The sequence below is a fragment of the Schistocerca nitens genome, chromosome 6 (assembly GCF_023898315.1).
Source record: "Schistocerca nitens isolate TAMUIC-IGC-003100 chromosome 6, iqSchNite1.1, whole genome shotgun sequence".
Classification (NCBI taxonomy): Eukaryota; Metazoa; Arthropoda; class Insecta; order Orthoptera; family Acrididae; genus Schistocerca; species Schistocerca nitens.
The window spans coordinates 741,828,576-741,855,759 of NC_064619.1; the positions used below are offsets into that span (position 1 = coordinate 741,828,576).

General features: G+C 39.8%; 1 protein-coding gene across 1 annotated transcript in view; it reads right to left on the reverse strand.

Annotated features, from left to right (window-relative positions):
• Nucleotides 1-3,474: 3,474 nt before the first annotated feature.
• LOC126262776 (lysM and putative peptidoglycan-binding domain-containing protein 3) overlaps nucleotides 3,475-27,184 on the reverse strand; it is a 96,289-nt gene continuing 72,579 nt past the window's right edge. Inside the window, exons 2-3 of the mRNA XM_049959591.1 lie at nucleotides 6,024-6,192; nucleotides 3,475-5,948 (exon numbers count right to left, since the gene is read on the reverse strand). Coding sequence (XP_049815548.1) covers nucleotides 5,406-5,948; nucleotides 6,024-6,192 — 712 coding nt within the window. The 3' untranslated portion in view covers nucleotides 3,475-5,405. The remainder of the gene's footprint in view (nucleotides 5,949-6,023; nucleotides 6,193-27,184) is intronic.

The following is a 27,184-nucleotide window of genomic DNA, read 5'->3' on the forward strand; positions in this document are numbered from 1 at the left end:
AATGGTTACAGGTTTGTTTAATCTGTGGGAGTGTGTCATGGGGATACTGAAGGAACTGAACTGGTAGACTCCTGAAGACCAGCATAAACTTTCCCGAGAAAAGTTAGAGTTTCAAGAACCAGCTTTAAACGATTACTCTAGTGATATAGTACAACCCCCCTACAAATCACTCACATAGGGATCATGAGGATAAGTTTATTCCCATACATGAATGGAACAGGAAGAAACCTTAGTAACTGGTACAATGCGACGAACCCTCTGCCATGTACCTCAAGGTGATCTGTGGATTGTAGATGTAAGTAGAAGCCTAAAGAAGTCCATTGTATTGCTAGCAGGATTCGTGAATCTTGTTTTGTAAATGAGATGTTGGGATATGGTTCCTACTGTCTCACCTGATTAACTAATGCCATTGTCTTATCAAATATTTCAAGTGTTTGTGTATCTTCAGATGCTACACTGCCACAAAACGTATTTGAATTCCTTGCAGTCATCACTGAAAATTTTTGCATTTGAATTCCAGCTATCCTCTTGAGTTTTGTTATCTTCAAACTAAAAAAAAACGGCTCTGAGCACTATGGGACTTAACATATGTGGTCATCAGTCCCCTAGAACTTAGAACTACTTAAACCGAACTAACCTAAGGACATCACACACATCCATGCCCGAGGCAGGATTCGAACCTGCGACCGTAGCAGTCGCGCGGTTCCGGACTGAGCGCCTAGAACCGCTAGACCACCGCGGCCGGCTTCAAACTCAAAATCACTATCTATTATCTTCAGTAACTTATCGGCAGTGAATTTACTGTTCTTTCTACTGTTTTTAGTGTTGATTGATCAGTTGCTGTTTTGAGTAATGTCCTTCAGATGACTAAATAAGAAAACAAAACTGTTGGATAAAGTGTTCATGGAGACACTGTTCTTTGTATAAACACGTGTTCACATAGATTGATTAATAAATGAGAGACTGGCTCATTGGTCATGGAAATGCTTGTAAGCATTAGCAGCATTGGGAAGCAATACAAAAGCAGTTATTCTGCAGTGTCAAGAGGTTGTGAACTGATGACTGTAAGTGAACATGTCTTGATACATGAAATTCTTCCCGTCAGAGGTGACCCAAGTTTGCAGCCAAATAATCAGATTATTTATACAACTCAGAATTAAAGAGTACATGTTCTATGCTAATCTAAGGTTAGAGGGCTGCCACAGTGTTATTAAAATTCTGAGCATCTTCTGAAGCATGCTTTATGAGAAATTCTCGAGGCATATCTTATTTCTCTATCCCTAGAACTTATTGGACAACTCACTAATCACTTCCTTTCCCCAATATGTGACGCTAAGTTGCCCTGACAGTCCAAAGAGTTTTAACAGTGCATTAACGAATTAGGGTCTCCTTCATGAGTATAACACACAGAACATTCACATAAGGTGTACAAAAATGTTCACTACCAGTCACAATGAACGGTTATTTATTTGTCACACGACCAGTTTCCGGCTTGTGCCCATCCTCAGGTGTTTATACATTCATTCATGTACATGTTTAATATAATAGAGGGAAACATTCCACGTGGGAAAAATAAAAAACAAAGATGCTGTGACTTACCCAACGAGAAAGCGCTGGTAGACAGACACAATAACACACACACAAATTTCAAGCTTTCGCAACCCAAGGTTGCTTCAACAGGAAAGAGGGAAAGACGAAAGGGTGTGTGTGTGTGTGTGTGTGTGTGTGTGTGTGTGTGTGTGTGTGTGTGCGCGCGCGCGCGCGACAAATGCTGCCTCGCCACTTACAGTTGTCCCACTTTTATCTGTTTTGTCACCAACAAATAATGTTTTTGTATTTATACAGTGATTGCCAACAATATAAACATGTACATCAATGTATAAACACCGGAGGATGGGCACAATCCCGAAACTTGGTTGTGTGACAAATAAATAACCTTTTATTCTGACTGGTAGCACAAATTTTTCTACACCCTATAAAGGGACAGTCGCGTAGTTCAACAGCCTCCACTATGGATAAAATTCACATTCATATAACTATGTGAGACTGCCGGAAAAGTCTTTTGGGATGTTATTCAACTCCTGTGTCACACTGGTTTGAATGTCAGTTATGTCATTTTAGTATTGACCCTTCATGTGAATTTCTGCACTTTTAGTTTTGTGATAGGTTCGTATTCACAGCACTCTGTCTTGTTGGCCATTATGCTTTCTCCAGAAAAGAACTGTTTTCATTTCAATTAAATCCCAGCAGGTGTCCACAGTTTGTCATTTACCTTTACACACATTTTTCTCTTCTTCAAAACATTCTTCAGAATGTCTCGAACACTTGATTTAGAGAATTTTGCTCCACTGCAGTTTATGAGAACAAAGTTGACACACTATGGCTGCACGAACACTACTTAACACTGGTCGAATGCATATCTATTGTTTACAGTTGTCAGTTCAACCTGCCACTGTAGGTAGTTGCTTATCCAAGAATAAAGTTGGCCTCTGAATTCTTTGGGTGGACAGTGTCGGTTTATTTACCGAAACTACTTTTTAAGAGAAGTCTGCAATAACTCTGTTGCAGGCTGTATAATAATGTTAGTCTATATAACAGAAACATAAATTAATTTTAAGTGTAATTAAATAATCTGAAATCTCGACATGTCTTTCCAGAACATGACACAAATTCATTGCAGCTATTCAGTAAGTGCAGCACATGTGATATGACAGTGCACACCTGAGAGATCGACAACTTCTTAATGCTTTTGGAAAAGCATGTTGCTTAAATCATGTGGCACACTGAAAACACGCTTTGACGTCATGCTGGTATTTTGGCTATATAGAGTGCATAGTATACAAGGAAGTTGGCACATCTGCAACAGCCAGGGTGCGATTTGTGCTTTTACCAGTGGGGGGGATGCCTTAGGGGGTTAGTATAATTACGTATGTTACTAGCTTGGACCGTGGCATTACGCATGGTTAAACAGCTATTTATAAATAGGTGTTAATGCCGAAACTCACTATTCACGCGTATGCACTATCAGAAAAGCCATCCCTTGTTATATCTTTAAAAAGTACATTATAGGTAAAGGTTATTTACAAAATCATCTACATACAGGTATACGAGGGGAATTCAAAAAGTAGAGGCACATTTGTGAAAAGCTGTACCTACTCTGATGACAGAAAACTGAAACATATTAATAGTAAGACTTATTAAAAATTTTCAGTGTTCGGCTCCACAAATTTAAATTATATGTAAAGTTTTACTCCAGTGCATGGGAAATAAACATCCCAGGTTGGGATGCATAAACTAAAACCAGAGGAGGGGATGGTCTGATGCAGAGGGGGGAAAATCCCCCCCATCCCTCCCTGCAAATCGCACACTGGCAACAGCATACAATGAGTAAAAATTGTGCTGCACTTGCTGGTGACAAAGGATAAAGGGTGTGGTGATTAAATCTGGACAAATGAAACTTTTTTAAAAAGCACATTTAATAAAACAAAATATGAGCGAAAATGAGAAGCCTTCTACATATAAGTAGTGATATCTTTCAAGAGTAACATTACTGGGTGTAACCCCCTTCAGCCACAATGACCACATCCAATCTCGTCATGAAGCACTCGTATGCACTCTTTGAAACAGCGCTGTCCGTATTTGCGAATGCTGCTACGACAGTGGTGGGTAGTGATGCGACATTGGGGTGCCTCATCTTATTGGTAACTCTTTCGACTATGCACCGAACATAGTAGTCGAGGGGGCTCAAATCCAGGCTATTCGGGAGCCAGAATTCCTCTGACCAGAACATGTCTACGTTATCTCTGAGCCACTTTTGGACTAAATGGCTCATATGAGTTCCTCTTCTACCATCTGATACATTGTTCGCTCACTGACATTCAATACCAATGCCAATTTCCTCAGCGATTGCCCCAGGTCCTCCAAAATCAGTGCCTGAGCCTTTTCAATGACTGCCGCAGTTCATGACACGCGTTTGCTCAAATGAGGTTTCCTCACCAGATTTGCGGACCCTTCTCCAGGGCATTATACTTTGCCACAATATCATAAAAAGTTTATCTCGGGTACTATGATGTATCATGCAGCGTAACTTGCTGTGACAGTGCGAGAGAGAGAGACAAAGATATTGTTTATCTCTGTGGCGGTCAGCGTTCACCTAATTATTCTTAGGAGATAGAGCTGTTGTTCTTCTTAAGAGTAAATTTTACTAGAGAGAGCCATTCTCTCGCCATTGCGAGTTTTTGATTCACATTGTAAAATATGTTTGTATATGGAAGGAAATCAGTTAATAGAACAATAAAATATTGTTCATTTCAAGAAGGTACGTGTTATTATACACCCAGCGTATACTTCTATTGTGATTTAATAATAAATACCAGCTTGAGAACAGTTCCGACGGGAGCGTTCAGTTCTAGTGAAATAGTTCGATGTTTTCTTCGGAAAAGAAGTCACTTCATGGATCATTCAAAATCCACAATAGTGCCTGGACATTTCTCAGAACTGAAAGCAATCTGATTGCTATGCAACAGAGCCCCGAAGAACATTTCTCCGTACTTTGGTTACTACTTTCAGCTCAACACGGTATCTGCAGCATCTGGAGCAGATTTCTACAACAGCGGAAGCGTGTAATCGCTATCAGTTTCACACATCGCCCTGTGTAAGCTGTATGTATTTACCCACAGCAGTGAACATACAGTTACTCACACACATAGAAAGACAATACGAGGTGGTGTGGGAAACATTTCAGTATAAAGGTCCTGTAGAGCTAGACAGTAATTAGCCTAACAGTAGTAGTGGTAAACAAAAAAAAAATTCTTATTTTTTCAAAGGAGCCTTTATAGTACCTGAAGAATCAAATTATTTCAGTGGGCAAACACTCAGCATGAAGACTTTCAATAATCGTGGCTCTTCATTTGTACTCTGCACTTGTGCATAACATGTTGGCCTTTTGAGGTTCTGACTGTTTACAAGACGCCTACAGCTTTGAAGAACACCAATCGCAACCTCCAGTGGAACTACGATATGGCGAGAAATTTAAATTTGTCCGGATTTAAATGCTGCATCCTGTATATATTGAAAATCAATATGCTAACTACTGCTGTCCTGAAGGAGAAGGAAATCTTTCATAATCTATTGGCAAATGATGTGAGCTCTGGGGTTTAACAGTTTATTGCAGTATTTATAACTTAAGCTTTAACATAAAAGTAATATTTCATGATTACAGTAGAAAATTTCCTTTCGATGTTTAGATCGTGGTGATGAAATAAGTTGGAAGTGAGACATTAAGAAACACAAAATTCTTAGTAATTTTATATAACTGGCTTCCACTTATTTGCAGCACCCTCTCAAACAGATTTAAAAGCAATTAAATAATGATGCCACTGGTTGATCTAAAATGCTGTGAATTTTTATGTAGGATTTCTTTTCTCTGCAATGTAAATAATATACAGGAGGGGCCCTGCCAAGCCAAGTGACAAAATGAAAAGTAGTAGTTGTTTCCATGATAATCCACAATCATCTCCATTGCATCGCCACAATGAGCTTGTATCTTGCGCTGATACTGGTATTTCAGTTAATTCATTTAAATCCCTTCTGTCATCACTTAGTTGTATATCACCTTTCAGTATACAGTTTGTAGATTGGTTATTTAAATGGCTCAGAGCATTGCTAACCAGCTGCTTGCTGTCAAATATTTTTAACTTTTCTTCATCTGGCGGTAAAGATGGAGGAATGCTGTTGGCCGTTAACCTGCGAGAGAGATCAGCTTCAGCATGTGTGCTATGGATCTCTGCTGTCAGTGTCAGTGAGTCATCTTTTACATTATGTTTGATATTTTCTGCCTGGAGTTTCTCTATTATGAAAGAACCAGGTTTAATTGGAATCTTCACTATTCTCAATGCATATATTTCATTTTCCTTATGAATTTTATTGATTCTTTTCAGCTCAGCAATCTGCAACAGGCAACACAGATTACAAAATAAATTGCCAATTATAATTCGGAAAAAAAATACACTTCAAATACTCACTGAGCAATTAAAATCCAGGGACAGTGATTGTAACGTGTCTCCTTGTTGAAGTTCTTTTTCAACATAATGCTCCTCTTTCTTATAGTGTAAAGGGAAATCGTTGTCACTATCATCACTTTGATGGAAAATGAATTCAGTTTCCTCAAAATCATTAGGAGCAACACTTTTTCTGAAAATCAGAGAAGTCAGCCATTTTTTAATTTAAGTTAAAAATCTTACACCAAACATAATTAGAACAACAAATCTGAGGTCCATGTCCATCAAAACATAAATAGTTTACTTAAGGAATGTGTTGTAATATCTGCAATTGCTAAGCGTGCCATTGCTTTAGCTTAGTTTTTGTCTGACACTTCAGTAGCTAATGTATCTTGGTACAGGTCCAGTCATTTACTGGAAGTATTTAAAATATCTCACCCATACTACATATACAAGGTGTAAAAAATAGATAAAAATAAACTATGAATAAAAATTTTTCTGTTTAGAGATGGTAAAAAGAAATCCATTTTTCATGCACAAAAAGTGTCACAGGAGCTCTATTTCCCTGCTAGATTCCATGAAAGTTTTGAGGCTAGTGATGTTCAGAGATAGTGTTCAAACTCCTGTGTGATGAACATTAGTTTAGAGATGTTGCTGAAAATGTCAAAGGTCATCCATTCACATTAATTCACAACTGCCAAGTGTGTGGTAGTGATTGTCTGATATGCTCAGAACAATGTGGTGTTTCAGAAATGATGGCTGCAACTTCAGCTAAATGGGCATCCATCTCTTCAGAAGTCTCTATAGATGAGTTATGCACCTGATGTTTCATTTATGTATTTAACCTGATATGATTAGGGCCATTAGGCCCTGTCTTACACCAGACCAGGGTTTCACATGTACAGTGCATTTTTTTACATCGTTATTACCTAACAAGGGAACCTCCCCATCGCACCCCCCTCAGATTTAGTTAAAGTTGGCACAGTGAATAGGCCTTGAAAAACTGAACACCGATCAATCGAGAAAACAGGAAGTAGTTGTGTGGAACTATGAAAATAAGCAAAATACACAAACTGAGTAACCCATGCGCAAGATAGGCAACATCAAGGACAGTCTGAGCTCAGTAGCGCCGTGGTCCTGTGGTTAGCGCAGCAGCTGCAGACCTAGAGATCCTGGTTTCAAGTCTTCCCTTGAATAAAAAGTTTACTTTCTTTATTTTCGCAAAATTATGATATGTCCGTTCGTTCATTGACGTCTTTGTTCACTGTAATGAGTTTAGTGTCTGTGTTTTGCGACTGCACCACAAAACCGTGTGATTAGTAGACGAAAGGAGGTGCCTCTCGAATGGGAACCGAAAACATTTGATCGCAAGGCCATAGGTCAACAGATTCCTCCACAGGAAAACACGTCTGATATATTCTATACGACAATGGTGACGGCATGTGCGTCACATGACAGGGATATGTTGTCGACCAACCTAACTTGTACTCTTGGCGAATGGGTAAAAAGATTCTTCTACCTTTCCCGAATTAGGTTTTCTTGTGGATATGTTAATCACTCCCCCAAAAAGTGATGATGGACAGATAATAATTGTCTGAAAATAAAAAAAAAAATTTTCACCCGAGGGAAGTTGAACCAAGGACCTCTCATTCTGCAGCTGCTCACGCTAACCACGGCGCTTCTGAAGTCACACTATCCTTGACATTGCCTATGTTGCTCATGGACTACTCAGTTTGTATATGTTGCTTATTTTTTTCATAGTCCCACACAACTTCCTGTTTTCTCGATTGATCTGTGTTCAGTTTTTCAAGGCCTATCCACTGTGCCAACTTGGAACTAAATCTGAGGGGGGTGCGATGGGGAGGTTCCCTTGTAAGAAATAACAATTTTAATATGGCACACAGTATTTAAATGCTTTGAGTCCCTAAAGCAGCAGTAGGGATAAATTATACTGACTGTCACAAAATAGATGTTTTGTTTTCTGATCCTGGCAGCCAGACAGTGGTCGCGCGCATGTGCGTGTGCGCATTGTCTTTTTTCACAAGAAGGCCTTCCAGCCAAAAGCTTACCTGTTTAGTAGTATTTGTTCCTGTCTGTGACTCAACATCTCTGCTCTATGGTGAGTAGTAATCTATCCTTTTCATAATTTTGAATCCCGTATGGAATAATGACAGTTCCAGCTTACATATTTTCAGAATCAAATGCTAATACTTCAATAGGCACTCACCACACAATACTCATAATATGTAGAACAGCCCAACTGCTTAATAAGACCTCCAAAATTCTGGTAAATTTGTGAGGCAAACTAATGTGCACCACTCACTCGCACCATTTCCCATACAAAAAGATATCCATTGAGATGTTGCTGACCTAAAACGATATTCATCATCACACGGCAGTCTGAACACTGTCTCTCAACATCGTCGACATAGGAATAGTAAGGAAATGGTGCAGACATTTTTGTCACATAAACACACTAATAATATGAAAAAGAATGATAAAGTATCTCAAAAGTTAGGATAAGACACGGAGTGCTGTTAATGGGAGAGGGACAAACAGACATGGCACAAGATCATTCTGAATATGGGTGTGCATACATCAGTTGCAAATGATAATCCTCCAGCACCCAGCAATTGTTAGCGATTTTAAAGCTTGTGATTACAGTCAAACTGGTGAGTCACATTTATATTGCCAGGAACATGAATAGGAAAGATTAGCAAAATTAAAGGACAGAAATCAAGCTTGCACTGTTGGTGAAATAATTTATGTCAATGATGAGGCTGGATTGTGTAGTGGCAATTAAGAAGTCTTACAGAAGTAGTGAACCTTAGAAAAATGGAACATAATCTGAATGATAAAAAGCTACTCTGGATGATACTACAAGCAGCCAGCCATGTAGAGTGGAGTCACAAATATGACATTAACAGTAGTGGCAGTATATTCTGGTAGGAATGATACACGCATATTTGACATTCTCCAGGGAACTATTAATCTTAAATGAATTACCTGACAACACCAACTGTGCCGTTGGCCCTACTTTGTCACGTAAGAATAAACAGCTATGTTCTTGCCCATAATGTCAATCAATGTTATTTTAGCGTTTAGCATGAAACCAAGCAGAGGAAATACCTTCAAAAACAAGATGTGACAGCTAGGTGTTAACTCTGAGTTTACATGATTACCTGTTGAAGAGAAGAGCAAAAGCTGATCAAAATTATCAAGGGAGGTACTTTCAACATGCACTATTACGTTCACAGAGTGAGTACAGGAGGAGATAAAACTGATGGTGAATGGAGAAAAATAAAGCACAAACATGCAAAGATAGATGGAAGAATCCTACCACCAAATAAATATAGACAATCATAATACCAAAAAGAATAATAAATTTTTGTTCCTCAGAACACAGTGACCAAATGTTAAAGTCTCTAACCTTTCTTCCTGAATTTATATATAATAGAGGGAAACATTCCACGCAGGAAAAATATATCTAAAAACAAAGATGATGTGACTTACCATACGAAAGCACTGGCAGGTCGATAGATACACAAACAAACATACATACATACATACATACATACACACGAAATTCAAGCTTTCACAACCAATGGTTGCTTCGTCAGGAAAGAGGGAAGGAGAGGGAAAGATGAAAGGATGTAGGTTTTAAGGGAGAGGGTAAGGAGTCATTCCAATCCCGGGAGCGGAAAGACTTACCTTAGGGGGGAAAAAAGGACAGGTATACACTCGCAGACACACACATATCCATCCGCACATACACAGACACAAGCAGACACTTGTAAAGGCAAAGAGTTGGGGCAGAGATGTCAGTCGAGGCGGAAGTACAAAGGCAAAGATGTTGTTGAAAGACAGGTGAGGTCTGAGCGGCAGCAACTTGAAATTAGCGGAGGTTGAGGCCTGGCGGATAACGAGAAGAGAGGATATACTGAAGGGCAAGTTCCCATCTCCGGAGTTCTGACAGGTTGGAGTTAGTGGGAAGTATCCCGATAACCCGGACGGTGTAACACTGTGCCAAGATGTGCTGGCCGTGCACCAAGGCATGTTTAGCCACAGGGTGATCCTCATTACCGACAAACACTGTCTGCCTGTATCCATTCATGCGAATGGACAGTTTGTTGCTGGTCATTCCCACATAGAAAGCTTCACAGTGTAGGCAGGTCAGTTGGTAAATCACGTGGGTGCTTTCACACGTGGCTCTGCCTCTGATCGTGTACACCTTCCGGGTTACAGGACTGGAGCAGGTGGTGGTGGGAGGGTGCATTGGACAGGTTTTACACCGGGGGCAGTTACAAGGGTAGGAGTCAGAGGGTAAGGAAGGTGGTTTGGGGATTTCATAGGGATGAACTAAGAGGTTACAAAGGTTAGGTGGACGGCGGAAAGACACTCTTGGTGGAGTGGGGAGGATTTCATGAAGGATGGATCTCATTTCAGGGGAGGTTTGGAGGAAGTCGTATCCCTGCTGGAGAGCCACATATATAATTCAGGAATTTCCCGGTTTTATTAATATTTACTACTGTGATCCATAACATAACAACACTGAACTTTTTTGGGGTTCTAATTTTAATTTTTCACCATTTTGCGAAAGTTGTATGTTTGAGTACTGTCTGGCCCTCCAGTGGCTTTCCAGCCAGCAGTACTTTTCCATAGTAACAAATAAAATTGTGTTTGAATGCACTAAGGCTACAAACAAGCAAATTTTTTGGAAGGTAATTACACAGTTACTAAATCAGGGCTCTGATTTCTCTGGAAAATCTGGAATTCTCAGGGAATTACATTTTACAATGAAATGAATACCCCTTGCTGCATACAGGCGTTGATATAAGTCAACGAGGACAGTTGAAAATGTGTGCCCCGACCGGGACTCGAACCCGGGGTCTCCTGCTTACAGGGTAGATGCTCTATCCATCTGAGCTTCCAAGGACGCAGAGGATAGTGTGACTGCAGGGACTTATCTCTGGCACGCCTCCTGTGAGGCCCATATTTGCAACTTATTGTCCCGCACTATATTCATAGTGCCCCTGCACATTATACTCCTTACTCATGGCTTTACAGCCTTTTCCCGTAAGAGTTTGGGCATTGTTTGTGGATCCGCACAGAAGAAGACGGTGTATACCTGTCCGTTTTTCCCCCTAAGGTAAGTCTTTCCGCTCCCGGGATTGGAATGACTCCTTACCCTCTCCCTTAAAACCCACATCCTTTCGTCTTTCCCTCTCCCCCCCTCTTTCCTGATGAAGCAACCTTGGGTTGCGAAAGCTTCAAATTTGTGTGTGTGTGCTTGTGTGTTTATTGTCTCTATCAACAAACCAACGCTTTCGTTTGGTAAGTTACAGCATCTAGACACACACACACACACACACACACACACACACACACACACACAGGGTGGTCCATTGATAGTGATTGGTCCAAATATCTCACAAAATAAGTATCAAACCCAGATTGAAGGGGAAATCCAGATGGCGCTGTTGTTGGCCCGCTAGATGGCGCTGCCATAGGTCAAACGGATATCAATTGCGTTTTTTTAAAAATAGGAATCCCCATTTTTTATTACATAAAGAAATATTAATGTTTTTGTTGGACCACTTTTTTCGCTTTGTGATAGACGTCGCTGTAATAGTCACAAACGTATAAGTATGTGGTATCACGTAACATTCCGCCAGTGCAGACGGTATTTGCTTCGTGATACAGTACCCATGTTAAAATGGACAGTTTACCAATTGCGAAAAAGGTCGATACCGTGTTGATGTATGGCTATTGTGATCAAAATGCCCCACGGGCGTGTGCTATGTATGCTGCTCGGTATCCTGGGCGACATCATCCAAGTGTCCGGGCCGTTCGCCGGATAGTTAAGTTATTTAAGGAAATAGGAAGTGTTCAGCCACATGTGAAACGTCAACCACGACTTGCAACAAATGATGATGCCCAAGTAGGTGTTTTAGCTGCTGTCGCGGCTAATCCGCACATCAGTAGCAAATTTCGCGAGAATCTGGAATCTCAAAAACGTCGGTGTTGAGACTGCACCCATACCATATTTCTATGCACCAGGAATTGCATGGCGACAACTGTAACATCGTGTACAGTTCTGCCACTGGGCAAAAGAGAAATTACAGGACGATGACAGATTTTTTGCACGCGTTCTATTTAGCGACGAAGCATCATTCACCAACAGCGGTAACGTAAACCGGCATAATATGCACTATTGGGCAATGGAAAATCCACGATGGCTGCGACAAGTGGAACACCAGCGATCATGGCGGGTTAATGTATGGTGCGGCATTATGGGAGGAAGGATAATTGGCCCCCATTTTATCGATGGCAATCTAAATGGTGCAATGTATGCTGATTTCCTACGTTATATTCTACCGATGTTACTACAAGATGTTTCACTGCATGACAGAATGGCGATGTACTTCCAACATGATGGATGTCTGGCAGCTGGCCGGGGTGACTGAGTGGTTCTAGGTGCTACAGTCTGGAACCACGCGACCGCTACGGTCACAGGTTCAGATCCTGCCTCGGGCATGGATGTGTGTGATGTCCTTAGGTTAGTTAGGTTTAAGTAGTTCTAAGTTCTAGGAGACTGATGACCTCAGAAGTTAAGTCCTATAGTGCTCAGAGCCATTTGAACCATTTTGATGTCCGGCACATAGCTCGCGTGCGGTTGAAGCAGTATTGAATAGCTTATTTCATGACAGGTGGATTGGTCGTCGAAGTGCCATACCATGGCCCACACGTTCACCAGATCTGACTTCCCCGGATTTCTTTCTGTGGGGAAAGTTGAAGGATATTTGCTATCGTGATCCACCGACAACGCCTGACAACATGCGTCAGCGTACTGTCAATGCATGTGCGAACATTAAGGAAGGCAAACTACTCACTGTTGAGAGGAAAGTCGTTACACGTATTGCCAAATGCATTGAGGTTGACGGACGTCATTTTGAGCATTTATTGCATTAATGAGGTACTTACAGGTACTCATGCTGTAAGCATGCATTCTCAGAAATGATAAGTTCACAAAAGTACATGTATCACATTGAACAACCAAAATCAAATGTTCAAATGTACCTCCATTCTGTATTTTAATTTAAAAAACCTACCTGTTACCAACTGTTCGTTTAAAATTGTGGGCCATGTGTGTGTGACTATTACAGCGCCATCTATCACAAAGCGAAAAAAGTGGTCCAACTGTAACACTCATTTCTTTACGTACTACACGAATATGTAATAAAAAACGGGGGTTCCTATTTTAAAAAAACGCAGTTGATATCCGTTTGACCTATGGCAGCGCCATCTGGTTTCCCCCTTCAAGCTAGACAAGTTCCATTCTTTGTAGTTTTTTCGTTTGACACTATATATATATATATATATATATATATATATATATATATATATATATATATATATATATATATATATATCCTGGAAAAAATCAAAGAAATATCATGGAATTCCATGTTTTTAACCTAGCATTGGAATTATACTGAGTTCAATAAATTATAAATTTTAAAATACATAGTATTTAAAAGTGAGTTAATTATACGAATATTATTCTGTAAAAAATTATGGATATTTAGAAACTGCAGTCAAATTACTGTTTATAGCTAGTATATCTCAGCCGCCTCAACCACAGTTAATTTATCAGGAACTTCTTATGACACTCTCTTGCTCCCATACCTGGAATTCTCAGGGAATTTTTCTTCGAATCTGAGTAGTTATCCTGTAAATGGAATTCGGTAGAGTTATTTTTTTTCTTTGCACCTGGGAAATACTCCACGAAATAAACATTTTTGAGTTTTCTAGATTGAACTTTTTTTGTAGTTTATGCAAAAGTGACCAAATGATCACATTGATTTCATAATTTTACATCCTTTGAGGCATAATTTCTTGCTTTCTGTAACATTGGATTTTGAAGCTCTGGGACTCTCATGTTTTTCAGACATCCTGCCCACCAGACCTTCAGCAATATTTCTCCTCAACTCCAGAAGAGGAATCTTTCCGTACAGCTGCCTTTTTGAATCTTCTTGGCCCATAAACAGATGCAAGTCTGCCAGCATGGTTCACATCTCCCGTATTATAATTCTAGTCCTTTATATTGCAGCATTGAATGTTAGTTTTACTGCCATGTTTCTGCTTTCTGCATACAAACATAACTCTTTCATGGTAACTGGAAATCAGACAGACAGTTTTGACATCTTTCCACAAAAATATCCCTGCGTTAGATGATGACATCCTATAATCAAAGTCATCTCTTAATTCCTTTAGAAGGTGAAGCTTTTCCCATTTATCACCATTATGCCAGAAGATAAAATCTTTACTTCTAGCCTTGACGTAGGGCAAAGTGAGTAAAAATGTGAAGATAAAATCTTTACTTCTAGCCTTGACGTAGGGCAAAGTGAGTAAAAATGTTGACTAAGTCCAGTCTCTTGTTTTTTTTTTTTTTTTTTTGTTTTTTTGATAAACCTACAACTACCCTGTCTTCTAATGTGTAATTCTCAAATTCCCTCTCTGGAGATTTATTTACTTCTCAATAATTGTAAAATGTAAACATGAAGCCTTTCTGGTCTGCAATACACCACTTTGCAACCACGCTATACTGGTTTCATTGTGTTGCATTGTTTCAATGAAATTCTCCCTTTGAGGAAAATGACTGATTCAGTTCTCTCCCACTTTCTATTAATTTTGGTCTACCACACCTTTCTGCTTTTGTCATCTGACTGATCTTTGAGAAGAGCTGCAACAATTTTGTCATCTGGTTATCAATCCCCATTAATGTACGAGTACAAAATAAATGACCAGTCTTTGGAAGCGGTAACATCCATCAAGTATCTGGGTGTGACTATCGAAATTTCTCAAATGGAATGACCTGATTACACAAGTAACGGGTAAGACTAACTCTAGATTGTGGTTTATCGGTAGAATCCTGAAGCGATGCAGTCCTTCAACAAAGGGAACTGCTTACAATACTTTAGTTCATCCAATCTTAGATTACTGTTCGTACGTATGGGACCCTCAGCAGTTAGGTCTGATTCAAGAGATTGAGTAGGTCCAAAGAAGAGCAGCAAGATTCATGGCAGGTACATTTAGCCATCACGAGAGCATTGCAAATCTCACTGAAAGTCAAAGTGCGGAACAGTACAATTGCAGATAGACGATGCATTAAACGGAAGGGGCAGGTCACTAAATTCCAAAATCTGATCTTCGCCAAGGATGTAGAGCACGTATTATTACCACCAACTTTCAAATCGCGCAATGTTCACCATTCAAACATAAGGGAAATTGCTCGTACTGAGGCATTCAGACAGTCGTGATCCGCGAGTGGAACAGATGAGGGGAAGATATGAATTTGGCACGAATAGTGCCCTCCACCACACACAGCTTGGTGGCTAGCAGAGTATATATGTAGATGTAGATCAATACACAAAAAGTGGCAATTTTCTGTGAATCAACATTTACAACAATGAGAATCATGCCAACAGTAAAAAGAGCCATACATTGATGCAACTAGATTGACAAAACCAGTAAAATACAATAAAAACCATCAAAGAAAGGAACAAACTATTTTTGTGTAGCAGTACATAAAATGTGCCCACACACACACACACACACACACACACACACACACACACACACAGCCAGATGGTACCAGGCAGTTTTCTGTTTATTTCACAAAAACTTCTGTTTATTTCGCAAATAAAAATTACAGATTTAACAAAAGAGGAGCGCAAGAGGAAAACAGGAAATAATCATCATTTCTATGATAGTAAACGCAACAAATATGGTCTCTTCAAAGCAGATGTTCAGCTTTCATAAAAATATACAAACATGCTTTCTGAACAATTACAAAGTTCTAGAAGGCAGCAAAATGCTTCCAATTCAACGTAAATATGTACCATCATCCCATGATGTGGGAAGTGGGTGTGCAATTCGAATAAACAAGGATCAAAAGAGATTGTATTTAGAAGTACCAATAGGCAACAAACAGTTGAAGCATTACTAAGAAACTAATGAGTCTCTAATTATGCTGTCACGAAATCTGACCCATACAAGAAACAGCAGCAAAAGTAAAGCATAACTATTGCCAAAATAAACTGTGTCAGTGATGTGAAATACTAATTATGTGGAAGCTTCGCGGAAAAGGAAAACTGAGCATTCTCGTACTTATTCAAAATGGTTTTTATGGTGCTAGAAGAAACAAATCAAGCATGTCCAGATGAGAGATTGAACCATGCTCCTTTTGAATGAGAATCCAGTGCCTTTACAGCTGCTTCCCTGCACGTTGTAGTAATATCAAGCTGCAAAAATATAGGTAAATATTCTTCATTAAAATGACTGAGTAGGTGGGCCACAGATGGTACGTAGATGGACACTGTGCCGTTCCAGTAGTGACTGCTTGGTAGTGCCCATTTCACGTGTATGTGTTACTGGTTCTTGACGCGTATTTGAAGGTCACTTTTGGTGTTGTGTTGACTATGTGGTGGATTGGGGAGTGAAAGTATACTGAGTGATCAATGAATAAATAATGTTCTTGGTGGCACAATGCATTTTTTATGGAAGTGAACCAGAATCTTTTCACCCATAGATGGCACTGTAGTAGTCAAGGAACAGGCATCCATTGCTGCTAAAACTGTTTTACTGACAGGTAAATCAGGAAAAGAATATACACAGGCAATATTGGAATGTAAACAGGATTGTGCTGCATATCACTAAAGAACCACAACTGATTTTTACTGGCAGTACTGTGCATATCTGTCAACTCATGGATAAACAAAAGCTGACACACAACATATCTGATGTTATTGGAATTTCACGGAGCAGATGGTTGAGGTGATTAGATGACATGAGGTAGAATCTATTAACATTTCATTTCAGAAAACACACGAGGTTGTTCCCCCTCCCCCTATCTGAAATCTGGTCCTAAGGTTGACACACTGCGAGAAGACCAGGCAGTTGGCACATATCTGAATTAACCATTGCAGAAGTTAAATCAGGTCTTTGACTGTGTTGGCACAGCTTGAACTGGTTAAGCAATATCAAACTGAATTCAGGATTGCAATCAATAGAACATAAGCACACATGCAGTCTTCTGGTAGGAAAATGCTACTTAGCTAAGTTTAACACGTGTTTGTTTCAACCCATTTGCTATATTCAAGCCTTGGTTTCCCTCTACAATTTTTACTACCATGGCAGCAATTTACCAAAACAAGGAGAGAGCAGGTTTATAAGCAGCAGGTTTCTAATTACCTGACTCAATCTGCCTGGCATATGCATGAATAGCATCAAGCAGTATTGTTACAGTTTGTTGTTAATACAGTATACAGATATGACTTGACTGTCTTTTATTAAAGTATACCTTAATGTACTCCACATCCCTGAAGGTTCTCCTACTGGACTGGACCTACACAACATGATAATGTATGAACACTATTAACAAAGTAACTATTCCTTAATGCCTCAAAATGTGTTCTATCAACATATCTCTTCTTTTGGTCAAATGGTGCCTAAAAACAGCTTTCTCACCAATTCAATTCATTACTTCTTCATTAATTACCTGGTGTACTCACAAACACAATCTACTACAGCACCACATTTCAAAAGCGATTTCATTCTCGACTCTTGTTTAGTGCCCATATTTAGATTTTACTGAGTGTAGAAAGTTCTTGTTAAAGAATTTCTTCCACTTATTTTCCTCCATCTTTACGACATGAAACTTTCAATAGTAAAGCGTATGTACACTTTACAATTAATACATAATATTTATACAGCACAATCATCTTGTTGTCAAAAGCTGATTTAGTGGTGTTGCCAAACGTATTTCATGCTAATTTAGACAAACACTGAACTTCGTACAGCTGATCCAAGTTGAGTGTTATAATACACAGAAAATTAGTGAACTAGGTTCATTTTCTGAACTAAGATAAAAACTTATCTCCAGTCAGTGAACTTTAAGCAATCAGCCCTCAGTGTCTCATCTCATGACCCATTTTTTACTTATGTTCGTCCCAGAACGTGTTTTTCAAGACACTATCCATTCCGTTCCAACTGCTCTTTCCAACTTATTGAGTCATCAGCAAACCTAGAAGTGTACTTATAAATTCTCTTTCCAAATTTTTCGATATTTTCTTTTATGGTACACTTAATGAACAGCCTGAATAACAAGTAAGAGGCTACAAATTTAATGCAAAGAAATATGAGTTGGGCAACAACAAAAAAATGTCGTAAACATGGCACTGGTGGGGAGCATATAATAGTGGAAAGTTACAAGTATCTTGGGGGCTATAACACAAGAAAATAAATGACAAAGAGAAAGGTGAACAGACAATGGAAGCTAATATCTTTATGAGAAGTATGAGAAAAATGATATGGAACTCAAGAGTTTATCAGAAAAGTAAAAAGGTGATCTACTGAATGTTTTATATACTAATTCTACTGTACACTGCAGACACCTGTGTCATGAAGGAAAGAGAAAAAAGGTTGGGCGAGAGGATGTTTTTGAGAAGTCAAATGTGTGTAACAAAAATGGAAGTGATGAGAAATAATAGGGTTATGGAGACAATGATTGAGGAAAGAAAATTTTACCATTTTAAACATTAGAAAAGACTGTAGGAGACAAGGATCGCTAAGAAGATGGAGAGCCAGAGGGCAAAGGCCGAGTGGCTAAAAGAAGTGGAAGAGAGGAGAAGACTGGGCCAGAATAGTGACAGAGATGTGATGGGAAGGCCATAGAAGATATAGTGGCCTCTGTTCCCAGTAGATGCTGCCAGTGGTGGGAAACTGCAGTACTGCTTCACGTTCCTCGGGAACCTAAATTGACCTTTCCACAAATCCACTTTTCCTACGTAAGATGTGTTAATGTTTCTTAACCATGACTTGTTGAATTGACTGTTTTGTAAAAATCAAACCTGTCAGCACCTATCTTCTTTGGGATTGAAATTATGACATTCTTCTTGAAGACTGATTGTATTTCACCTATCTCTTACATTCAGAATATAAGGTGGAATAATGCTGTCATGGTTTGTTTTCCAAAGGATCTTAAAAATTTTAAAGGGAGATGATCTCCTGCAGGTACCTTGTTTCAATTTAAGTCTTCAGTGCTTTGGCAAATTATCATTGTATCCCATTATCCACTTCCACTCTTCCTTCCATCAGTTTCTTTGCCTCGTTTATCCCTTCTATATATCCTATCTACTTGATACCGATCTTTGATTTGAGCTCTTTATGTTCACACATCTGCTTCTCCGAAGAGTACTTTAATTTCCCAGTAAGCAGAAGCTACATGTCCTGTAGTCCTGAATGATTCTCCAGCTCTGCATTACTTTTCTAGTCACTCCCATTTTCCCAATCTGCACATTTTTATATTTTCTTCTTTCATCAATAAACTTTAATATCTCCCATATTATCCAAGGACTCCTAGATTTTTCCTCTGCTGCCATCACCATGTCATTTTCTATTTTATTCCTTTCCCCAGTTTCAATTAGTCACTGTCTAATGCTCTGTTTGAAACTCTCGACAGTCCTTGATTGTTTGTAAGTACCCAGATTCCATTACTTAATTTCCTACCTTTTTCACCGTAAGATATTTACATTCCTGGAAATAGTCGTTATGGTTTAATTCAGTTTGAAGCACATGTATGGACACACTGATGAACCAAAACATTATGATCATCTGCTCAATAGCACCTTTGGGATGCAGTACAGCAACAAGGGATGGATTCAAAAAGTAATGGTAGGTTTCTGCAGGTGTTTGGCACTAATGTCTATTCACAGGTCGTGCAATTTCCATAAATTATACGTCAATGTTTTGTGGGCGCGGATGTGTTCAATCTGGATTCAGATCAGGTTTATTTGGTGGCTAAAACAGCAACACAAGTTCACAAACATGCTCCTCACACCATGCAGAATTCCGTCCTTATGTCAAGGACAGTTACCCTGCTAGAAGATGTCATCGCAGTCGGGGAAGATATTAAGTATGAAGAGAGTGCCAGTGGTCCACAATAATCCCAGGTAGTCACAGCCATCACTGTGCTTCCAATTACTCCTCCAGGTCACATACAAGCCTGAGTGAATGTGGTCCATAGCGTAACAGAGATCCTGCTAGCCAGCATCTGTCGCATGGTGAACATTTTGAGCAGCCGTTTCCTCAGATGATGCCATATCCAACACAACTGCCGATCTGGTGTAACAACAAGGAACTCGATTCATCTGACCAGGCAACACATTTCCATTGGTACATAGTCCAGTCTTAATAATTAATTATGTCATAGTTTCACTTTCTTCAACCATTTTCATTAAATACTCACAGCAGCAGCACATCAACAGCTTCACCGTTTCAGAGATGCTAGATTCCAGGTGACGGGCCATGACAATCTATCCTTTGTCAAAGTCACTTATGTGGATGGATTTTCCCACCTGTGACCATAGTGTCACTATAATGATTTCCCATTATCTCTGCATCACTCATATACTTTCCTTGCAGCACCACATGCCCATAATACCACAATATGGTATTCAGTCTCAAAGTGTAAAGTTTTGGCTCATCAGTGTACTTGCTACATATCCCACATCTTAAACCTTCATCACACAGGCTGCTTGTGTCCTTAACACTAACTTCCACATGTTATGCCCATTTCTGACATATCAGAAATGTGTTTTAATTTCTCACAAATGACCAACACAGGGTATATAGAGGGCACAAATAAATTCATTTTTCATCAGACACATATGTTACATTGCAAGTCCTAATTTCCTTAACAATTTGCATCAAAGACATCACCAACATGTTTTAAAATGCCACAACAACCCAACCTCACATAACTGTGAATTTGTATGAAGTGTATTGGCAAAGCTAAGATGAAAATCAGCAGGTGGGGTTGCCAGTTAGCCCATCGTCTGAGAGTGAAATAACGTGCTTGCAAATGGGTGGTTCACAAATATGTATTGGGACATTACTGTTGTGGGGTGTTCTTCCCTGAAAGCTGCATGGAAACAACACAGTGTATTTTATGATTAGCAGAATGTTCAGAGCAGCACTGATACATTTAATTAGGGGTTTATACAGACCTACTAGATGTGAATAATTGCCAGAAGGCACAAAGTAGTTTGTACAAACCAAGCAGTCCTCTCCTAAAAATTTCATTATAGCTTCCTCCCCTGTAAAATAATCTGGATATAAAATAGTTCTTCACTAAAACAGGGGATTATTCAGGAAAAGACAAAATGAGAATGCTAATTAGGGGCAACACATGTAATGTTAGAATCTTAAGGCAGAGTGGAAAATTTGGCAATCTAATGGTAGAAATGGAAAGGAAAATTTTAGGAATTAGTGAGATGTGAGGGGCAGATGGGGATTTTTGGAGCGAGTGTCATAAGATTATTCACCACAAATCAGAAATGGTCCAGCATTGGTAGGAGTAAACAACAATCAGTGAAATGAACAACACAGTAAAGGGTTATCCACAGCAAACACTAGAAACGATGGTGAAACTGAATGAACATCATTGTCCAACAAGTATTGCAATCATATATACACCAAACACAAATGTGTATAATAACACACTGCTGGCCATTAAAATGATGACAACATGCAAGATGGCAAATAATAAAAATTTTAGCAGTGGTGCTCTGTGAAGTTCAAAATGATGTTGGAGGCAGCAATTTTGAGCATTTACTGTAAAAGATGTGGTTTGAGAAAAATATAGTGTTTCAAATGTAATTTCAGTTTTCTTTCTCACCACTGCCTGAGTTCACACTTATGACCTACTGTTAAAGTTCCTTCATGCTCTCTTAGTCCAGTGAAATTGTCAGAAAAAAAAGCCTGTACCTTGCAAAAGGTGGGGTACAAGATTTTATTTTTTTAACTCGTTCATATTGTTGGAAAGGTTAGAAAACCAAGTTTTGCCAACAAAATTTCTCTTGGGAAAACTTTCTGCAGTCAAAAAACTTCGAAAATTTCGGAATTTTTTCCGTTTTTTTCAAACTATCTCAGTTTCATTTGCTCCTATCGTTTTGACGTCTATTTTCTTTTTTACAGAGCACAAAATTCTCTAGAAATTTGATTCTTACCATTTTCTTCTACTCCCAGTATCTAAGGCGCTACAGCGCATCAAAAAATACCTATTTTTCAAATTTCGAGCAAAGAATAGTTGGTGACAATTTCCACAATGTAAAGTTCCGTAGAAAAGATAAAGTTGTGACTCTCCTTTATGCGTTCAATTCTGTAAAAGCTGGGAGCACTAAAATTACTCCTGTTTATCCTTTAACTCTTTTCCAAAGGATTTGTTTAATGAAACAAAGTGAAGAAGAGTTAAAAGCCTTTCTGAAATATGAACTTGCTCCTTACCCAATGTCCCTATTTTCAGAAAAAGGCATGCAAAAAGGAACAAAATCTTCATTCTACAATGCCTTCTTTCCAGTGGAAGATGTGAAGTCAGGTGGACCGAGTAAATTTTTTGTCATTGATGGAGGGTACCTTATTCACAAAGTGACTTGGACTCTAAATGTTTGCTTCAAGTCAATAGCCCAAAGCTATGTTTCTTACCTGCAACGTCATTTTGGATCTCAATTTGCTATTGTATTTGATGGGTATCCATGTGAGGGAGACAAATGTAGCACAAAGAGTGCTGAGAGGATTCGTAGGTCCAAACAACATTCTTCGGTTGACGTTGCGGTTGAATCAGAGATGGTGAACCAAGTCCCTCAGGACAAGTTCTTTTACAACGAACGAAACAAGATGCGTTTGATCACACTTCTTAAAATGGAATTTCTGGAGTGTAGCATTGAAGTGCTCAGGCACAAGAAAATTCTGACGTTATAATTGTAACATCTGCCATTTCAAGAACCAAAGATTTGGGAATTGTCATTGTAGGAGAAGATGTTGACCTGCTTGTGCTCATGACCGGTTTGGGGCAAGGCATTGAAAACTTACTTTTCTTAAAGCCAGGAAGAGGAAATGCAGAAGACAAGTGGTTTTCCACTGCATCTTACAAGTTTGACAGTGAATATATTCTGTTCACTCACACCTTTAGCGGATGTGATACATCATCTGCTTTTTTGGTCAAGGAAAAAATAAGTGCTGCAATACTGTTGCGAAAAATGAACACCTAACATCAGCGCTTTGCACGTTCAATAAACCACATGCTACCCGTGAAGAAATAATAACTGCAGGAGAACAGGTTACTATTGCATTGTATAGTGGAGGTGCAGCAGTTCCCACACACTAGACCATTTGCGGTACCAGCTATTCGCCAAGACTGCCACAAAAAGCAAAGTGAATCTTGCACGGTTGCCACCTACACAAGATGCTGCACAACATAATTCGTTGCGGACTTACCAACAAGTCCAAAGTTGGATGGGAAACTGGGAACCTCCTGAGAAATGGGGCTGGAATCACAGTGACCATGGTCCAATACCCGTTATAATGAGCCAAGATCCAGTACCTGAAGCACTTCTTCACATTGTTTCATGCTCATGCAAGCTGAACTGTGGCGGAGCGTGCTCCTGCAGAAAAGTGGGTTTGAAATGTTCTTCAATTTGCAAGAAATGTATTGGGGTCAACTGTGAAAACGTGCCAAAATTTTTATACGAAGACAGCGAAGAAGATATTATGGAGGATGTTGAGGAAACCGTTGACGAAACCAACAAACTTGCTGAGGCTGACTCGCTGTTTAAAGAAGAGGTCAATCTGGGATCAACTCTATGTACAGACCCTGAATCCGTAACTCAAGGTATTTCTGGTGACACTGAGGAACCTGGCCCATCAAAACGTTGGAAGTGATGCTTATATCTGTCTCAAGTGCGCTTAAGTGCAATATTACAAGTATTACACACCCAGAACTGCCAACATTTTTTAGTAACTGACAATGCATTTTAATTGTAATAAAGCTACTTATTTTTAATGTCAAATGTGTGGCTTTTATACACAAGAATAATTACCTACCTAATTAGGTTGCCTATTGCAGCTAATAATAGTTCAGTTTCCTGAGAATTTATTTTGTGTGTGTGTGTGTGTGTGTGTGTGTCTTAATGATGTATTTTTATATTTATAGTTTTACAAATACCAGGGCTGAGGTGGCCCACAGTGAACTTCAGGTAGTGATGTAAGAATCACAATAGTTAGGTGCCCAGCAATCCTCATGTTGCATACAGAGAAATTGAATACCTGAAAGTGAGGTGGTAAGTTCCAACTTATAACACGACGAATAATGTATTTATGCTACACAAACAGAAACTGAAAAAAACAGTGTTAAAAAATTAGGTATCTTGCCACTATGCTCAAAATTTGAAAAATTGGTATTTTTTGAGGCGCTGTAGCAGCGCCTTAGATATTGGGAGTAGAAAAAAATGGCAAGAATCAAATTTGTAGAGAATTTTGTGCTCTTTAAAAAAGAAAATAGATGTCAAAGCGATAGGAGCAAATGAAACAGATATTTTGAAAAAACTGAAAAGAGTCCAAAATTTTCGAAGTTTTTAGACTGCAGAAAGTTTTCCCAAGCGAAATTTTTGTTGGCAAAACTCCGTTTTCTAATCTTTCCAAGCATATGAACGAGTTGAAAAAATAAACTATTCTACCCCACCTTTTGCAAGGTATATCTACTATTTGACTGGACTATCTGTAAATTAGCAAGAATTATGACATCCAGCCTTTATATTACAGAAGGGAACCTGGCAATGAGTCACAATTGTTTAATATGCATGGTAATTGGGCACAGATCCCAAAGTAACCCCCCCCCCCCCCATGTCTACTATCTTTGCATCACCATCTCCCCCTATCTCTGGGCATCTCCTCTTTTCCTTCTCTGAGTCAACCTCCTCCCCCCTCATCCCTCGGACCTTTATATTTTTTTACTGTTACTACAAACTTAACCTTGTTTGGTAATTAAAGTCACTTAAAATGAATGGGTAAATCCGTTGGGATGGTTGATATACAGGGTATGAGTGAGACCTCTCCAGCAACTGGATATGGGCAGTATTTCGTAAGTTTTAATCTGCAAACGGGTAGGATTAGAAAGTTTCGGATGATTAAGATTCCATAGTAGTTTTCTACTTGTAATCCATAACTATACCTTTCCTGTTAAACCAATGGCAAGGAAGAAAAGTAAAGTATACAGTTTTGTTTGTAATAATATATACGAAGAGAGAGTATATATGGGAGAAAAAGTTTGTGTAATTGTTTACATATCCTGCTATTGTAGCTAAAACTGCAGACGGGGGGAAAAAAACTGTACATTTTCACAGCACAGCATAGCCCTCCCAGGGGATACCGCCTTGTAGTAGGCAGCTTCAGTGCTGGGTGAGAGGGCTTGCGTGCTTTCGTGAAGTCGAGAGCTGTTCTAGCGGTAGCATAGCTACTGGCAGGGTCACCCAAGTCAGAATGGTCTCGACTGAGGAGCCAGATGAAGTGTGCCCCACAACAAAGGGTAGGGAGGGCTCTAGACACATAGTGAAGTCAGCTTCCCTAGTGGAGTGAACCTAATACAAATCCTGGTCCTCCAGGTTGGGGGTTTAGCTCGGGCTTGATGCTAACACCCCCTTCCTGTAAAAAACAAGTGAAGTTACAAAAACCCAAAGAGCAGAAGCCAGACGGATTACTATACAATGACAAGGCAGGGATTTTGGACAATGAATGGTTAAAAAGTTGAAAACTGATCTTCATATTGGTACCTGGAATGTTTGCTCTTTATATAGCCCAGCAGGTGAAGCTCAAGGAGAGCATTGTGCCATTCAAGAAACCCGATGGACAGGGAGTGGGGTACTGGAAAAGAATGAGGGCACTATGTTCTATAGCTGTGATGATAACAGACACGAGTTGGGTACAGGTTTCCTTGTTCATAAAGATCTGAAACATTTGGTGATGAATTTTACACCCATTAATCCAAGGCTATCAGTAATTAGAATTAAAGGAAGATACTTTAACTATAGTATAATTAATGGACATGCACCAAAAGAAGAGTCTATTGGAGACCTAAAAGATGATTTCTATGATGCCTTTGAAAAAGCTTATTATAAGTGTCCAAGGAATGACATCAAGATCGTGCTGCGTGATTTTAATGCACAACTTGGAAGAGAAGACATGTTCCAGCCCATAATTGGAGTCCATAGCAAACATGGATCCACTAATGATAAAGGAATAAAAATTATCCTCTTCGCAGCCTCCCGGAATATGATAGTGGGATCTACTAGGTTTCCCCATACGGAGACATATAAGAGCACATGATAGTCACCTGATGGTGGAACCATTAATCAAATTGATCATGTACTGATAGAACAGAGGCATAAATCTAACTCAGATGTTCAAACCTTTTGTGGTCCTAATGTGGATTCAGATAATTTTCTTGTATGGCCAAGCTAAGAGCGAGGATATCAAATGCTCAGAAAGAAAGACATACTAGGACAGAACTGCAGTAGCCACCAGAAAGATCGCGGGAGGCGCACATTGGCACGGCGCGTCACGGACGGTAGTTGCCGCAAGTAGAGTCCCATCCACCAGAGGGCACGCGAGAATTCGGACGCGACCTCTGCCGGCGTAACAACAACAACAACTCCGGCAGCACGGGCCGTGCCCAGTCAGTTAAAAACGGGCATGCCTAGGACACAGTCCCGGTCTACGCTAAGTGAAGTGCGACGTAAATGTGAACAGTGTTACTACACAATTGGCGACGAGTAGGGTCGTTCTTTCGCGTGTTGCGTCGTTGCTCCGGTTTCGCATCTTCTCCACAGCATGGAGGATTTGGTGCGAGTTTCGGTTGCCCAGCAGACGGAGCTCATGGCCACCATGAAACAAGTGCTTCCGGCGTTGCTCTCCACGCCGTCTGCTCCGGCGCAGTTCCCTCCTCCCTTTCCCCCGTACGACGAGACGGCGGAGGATTGGGACGCATATGAACATCGCCTTCGGCAGCATTTCCCGGCGTTTCATGTTGCCGATGCGGAGGTATGTCATGCTCTCTTCTTGTCTTGGATATCTCCCTTGCTGTATCAAGTTTTGCGGCAGCTAGCGCCGTTGCAGGAACCCTCGTCCTTGTCTTTTGACGCATTGTGTTCATTGCTGTCTTCATGTTGTGGCGGCTAGGGTCGAGTTCTATCAATGCAAGAAGCAGCCCCATCAGTCTTACCGGGCGTGGGCCGCTACCCTGCACGGTCTTAGTCGCCAGTGTCATTTTGTCACGGAGCAGTTGCGAG